The 4,772-nt window shown below is 55.6% G+C and overlaps 1 protein-coding gene across 1 annotated transcript; it reads left to right on the forward strand.

Moving 5' to 3' along the window:
• The first annotated feature begins 1,681 nt into the window (after positions 1–1,681).
• Positions 1,682–3,493, forward strand: KCNA5 (potassium voltage-gated channel subfamily A member 5). The gene has a single exon (XM_028121166.2). The coding sequence runs from the start codon at positions 1,682–1,684 to the stop codon at positions 3,491–3,493; it is 1,812 nt and encodes a 603-aa protein (XP_027976967.1).
• The last annotated feature ends 1,279 nt before the right edge of the window (positions 3,494–4,772 follow it).

A 4,772-nucleotide genomic window follows, 5' to 3' on the forward strand; every position in this document is an offset into this window, starting at 1 on the left:
CCCCCACATATTGATTTTCCCTTTCCTGCCCCTTCCTCACCCATGGGTGAGGATACATCTTGAAAGATATTTCCATTGGCCACAGATGCCCCCTAAAACCCCACAGGGGCTGGGGCCCATTTCCTGACCCTGAAAGACTTAGCTGTTACTCAGCCATCCCCCTGCCTCCTGCAGGAGAAAACTTAAGCTCTCAGCCCAGATGCTGGGGGTAAGGCACACTTGTACCTGGAAAGGGGGTTACACATTTCTATAGAGGAGTTGAGTGGAGGGAGCAAGTTCTCAAAGTCTGCTCGCTTGGGCTTGGGTTTGAATCCCAGGCTCACCACTTTCCACCTGTATGCCCCTGGGCAATATATTCACTCTCTGTATCTCATTTTGCTCATCTATGAAATGGAGATAGTAATAGTACCGAGAAGAGAAAATACGTTGCTATAGGAATACACCAGTCAGTATTTGCAAAGTGCTGAGAGCGCTCCTGGGACATCACAGGAGCAAAATTAAGTATTGCTTCTTATTCTACGCCCGGGAGTCCTCCAGCCCTGGGATTGCTCAGCCTCCCTGGCCCCTACCCCTCCTCCCTATACAAACTCCCTACACAAAGCTGCAGTTGCCAGCTCCAAGCTTCACCAGAAAGGAACAGCTCTTGCTGGGATCTCTTTCTTCCTCCTCCCCTTCTCCCTTACAGGTTTTAACAAATGAGATTTGTGAGAGCCGGAAGTTGTATGTCCTCAGGGCTTGGAGACCAAACAACGAATTTGTCCCATGGGCCAGGACTTTCCGGACTGGGAATCGGCTGTCCCAGGGCAATGACAGGGGGCGGCTGCCAGTTCTCAGCCTTTTGGTGGGTGTATAGGAAGATGGGAAGAGAGAGGCTTCTCCACCATGGGTCTGGAGGTATCTCCAGCTCTTTGTGTCTCTAGATCTATAGATCCCCAAGGCCCATAGCTCTGTCCAGCCCCTTCCTGTCTGTAATTCTTCCCAAAGAAGAGACAAGAGTTAGTTACTCCTCCAAAGGAGGATTGTAAAAGGACTGTTATCTCATGTCTCATTCGTCCAACCCAAGGCACTTCATTTCCCCTGGAGTCCACTTGGCGTTCAGCGGGTTCCCAGGTGAACTGAAATACACAGCTATTCTCATCTGGTTGCCCTGGGAGTTTTGGCCCTCTCGGTACAACCTGTTCCTCCAGCCTCTCCGCTCCCTTCCTCCTCCCTCCCTCCGCCAGGGCAGCTCCCTTCTCAGCCCCCCTTCCTCCCCTCGCCCCGGACCCCAGCTGTGCCCTCCGGGGAGACACCCGCTGCCGCGATACCCGGGAGGGGAGGCGGGAGATGGAGGAGGGGAGGGGACCGGGCGGGGGGAGGGAAGAGGCGGGGGAGCCGCGCAGGGTGGAGGCCGAGCGCCGCCCCGCAGCCAGAGAGGGGCGGCTGAAGGTTGCATCTGCTGGAAGGAGGCTTTTGGCTGCTTGGTAACGGGCTGCCAGAACCGAGAGCGAGGCAGAGAGCAGGGCAGCAGCTTCTTGACGTCAAGACCGAGCCAGGGGATCGCGCCAGCAACCCCAGCCCGCCCCACAGGGGGACCGGCAGACGGCGGGAGAAGAGCCAGACGCGAGGCGCCCAGCTGGGCGTGAGTGGGGGGCGCAGACGCCGGTCAGCAGGGGCGCAGCATGTCCCCTGCCCCCTGGCCATGGAGATCGCCCTGGTGCCCCTGGAGAACGGCGGTGCTATGACTGTCAGAGGAGGAGGTGAGGCCCGTACAGGCTGTGGCCAGACCAGAGGGGGAGAGCTCCAGTGTCCCCCGACGGCTGGGCTCAACGATGGACCCAAAGAGCCGGCGCCAAGGGCGCGCGGCACGCAGAGGGGAGTGGATCCGGGAGGGCGGGCTTTGCCACCGCTGCCCCAGGAGCCGCCGCAGCCTCGACGGCTGCCTCCCGAGGACGAGGAGGGAGAAGGAGACCCCGCCCTGGGCATGGCGGAGGACCAGGTGCTGGGCGCGGGATCCCTTCACCACCAGCGCGTCCATATCAACATCTCCGGGCTGCGCTTCGAGACGCAGTTGGGCACCCTGGCGCAGTTCCCTAATACCCTCCTGGGGGACCCGGCCAAGCGCCTGCGCTACTTCGACCCCCTGAGGAACGAGTACTTCTTCGACCGCAACCGGCCCAGCTTCGATGGCATCCTCTACTACTACCAGTCCGGGGGCCGCCTGCGGAGGCCGGTCAACGTCTCCCTGGACGTGTTCGCAGATGAGATCCGCTTCTACCAGCTGGGGGACGAGGCCATGGAGCGCTTCCGAGAGGACGAGGGCTTCATTAAAGAAGAGGAGAAGCCCCTGCCCCGAAACGAGTTCCAACGCCAGGTGTGGCTTATCTTTGAATATCCAGAAAGCTCGGGGTCCGCGAGGGGCATCGCCATCGTCTCGGTCTTGGTCATTCTCATCTCCATCATCACCTTCTGCTTGGAGACCTTGCCTGAGTTCAGGGATGAACGGGAGCTGCTTCGCCACCCCCCAGTGCCCCACCAGCCTCCTGGGCCCTCCGGGGGCGCCAATGGCAGCGGGGCTCTGGCGCCTCCCTCTGGCCCTACGGTGGCACCTCTCCTGCCTAGGACCCTGGCTGACCCCTTCTTCATTGTAGAGACCACGTGTGTCATCTGGTTCACTTTCGAGCTGCTTGTACGCTTCTTCGCCTGCCCCAGCAAAGCAGAATTCTCTCGGAACATCATGAACATCATTGATGTGGTGGCCATCTTTCCCTATTTCATCACCCTGGGCACTGAGCTGGCAGAGCAACAGCCAGGGGGTGGAGGGGGCGGCGGCCAGAACGGGCAGCAGGCCATGTCCCTGGCCATCCTCAGAGTGATCCGCCTGGTCCGGGTGTTCCGCATCTTCAAGCTCTCCCGCCACTCCAAGGGGCTCCAGATCCTGGGCAAGACCTTGCAGGCCTCCATGCGGGAGCTGGGCCTGCTCATCTTCTTCCTCTTCATCGGGGTCATCCTCTTCTCCAGTGCCGTCTACTTCGCAGAGGCTGACAACCAGGAGACCCACTTTTCCAGCATCCCGGATGCCTTCTGGTGGGCAGTTGTCACTATGACCACGGTAGGCTATGGGGACATGAGGCCTGTCACGGTGGGGGGCAAGATCGTGGGCTCGCTGTGTGCCATCGCTGGGGTCCTCACCATCGCCCTGCCTGTGCCCGTCATTGTCTCCAACTTCAACTACTTCTACCACCGGGAGACGGACCATGAGGAGCAGGCAGCTCTTAAGGAAGAGCAGGACAGCCAGAGCTATGGGACAGGGCTGGACAGCGGAGGCCCCCAGAAGACCAGCTGGAGCAAGGGGTCCCTCTGCAAGGCTGGGGTGTCCCTGGAGAATGCAGACGGAGCCCGAAGGGGCAGCTGCCCCATGGAGAAGTGTAACGTCAAGGCCAAAAGCAATGTGGACTTGCGGAGGTCCCTCTATACCCTCTGCCTGGACACGAGCCGGGAAACGGATTTGTAAGCGGGAGGCTGGGCGGACTGGTGGTAGTGGGGTGGGGATAGCGGAGGCTTCCTGAGCCTGGGTATCTACTTTATACCACAGAGTATTTCAAGCCCACCTTGAACTATGTCCCTCTTCTTCCACCTCTTCTCTCCCTCCCTCCCTCCCTTGATCCCCCATTTTTCCTCTTCTTTCCATGACACCAAGGGTTGCCTATTTTTAAAAAGTACCACATTCCATGACGCAGGAGCTGTTGAAATGGTGAACGCTGTGAAATGGATGTATTTGTAGCCAGTTCCCTATACCCAGCAGAGGGATAACCCAAACAAAAATGACTTTAAATAGCCCAGATCCCAAGAGATTTTGTAACCCCCTCTATGTGTTCCAAATCTGCTTTACATATGATTTTATTTGTGTGTAGGGGAAAATATTATTTTTATGGCCAGCAAGTGGATTTTTGTACTGTAGTTCAGATGGAGATATTTTGGATACATTTTCCAGGAATGCTGTATTTATGGAAGAGAGAGTTATTGTGATGTTTTTTCTGTGATACTTATATTAGAGCCAGAGACCCTGGTTATGGCTGTTCTGGTTCCTGTGTCTATAAGCGTCTCTCTTTTCTGAGATGTGGTATCGGTGTTTTGCGTCTAGGGCAAAGAATGTTCTGGAAGAAAGGCAAGACTGACCTTTTCTGTGCGCCTTAAACAATTCTTGTAACTTTCTTGAAAAGCATTTTAATGATGTTGAGGAAAGATTTCTGATAATTCATTCTCTTTATTTTTATCCCAGGAAATAAAATGTTATATGGTTGAGGCAAGTTTTAGTTGTTTTTTATGTTTGTTTTTGTTATTGTTGTTTGAAATTTTAAAAAGAAGTCCTTCACTTGCTGTTTCTGGTTTTGAAGTCAGAGCAAACACCACCTTGGCTGGGGTGGATTACTTGGAAAAGTAATGATTTGATTGTTAACTTCTTTTTGCTGGGCCCCCTCTGTGCATCACAGAGGGGTAACTTCTGTGTGTCTCAGGCTGTTTCTGACATGCTGCCTGATGGTGTGGTATCAGACGCAACTGTCAGCACAGTGTGTGGATGCAGCTAAAAGGCAATGGAAGATCAGACCCCCACCTCCCCACTGCCATCTCTTGGGGCTGCATTTCTGAATTCTCCTTTGTCTTCGGGCTTTAGGCCCTGCTTCACAGGGCTCTCAACAGCTCAGTGAAACAAGCCTAATTCTCCCAGACATGAAGCCTGTTCACAGAAGTGCAGCCCTGGTGTGAAAGTCACGGAGGAGGGAGGGAACAGT

This window comes from Eumetopias jubatus, unplaced genomic scaffold (assembly GCF_037043125.1).
Source record: "Eumetopias jubatus isolate StellerSeaLion01/CBP00866 unplaced genomic scaffold, mEumJub1_p1.0 scaffold_8, whole genome shotgun sequence".
In the NCBI taxonomy this organism is placed as follows: Eukaryota; Metazoa; Chordata; class Mammalia; order Carnivora; family Otariidae; genus Eumetopias; species Eumetopias jubatus.

What these genes read in the sequence shown, in the direction of transcription:
- KCNA5 (XM_028121166.2), top strand. Translation starts at nt 1,682, where the DNA reads ATGGAGATCGCCCTGGTGCCCCTGGAGAACGGCGGTGCTATGACTGTC.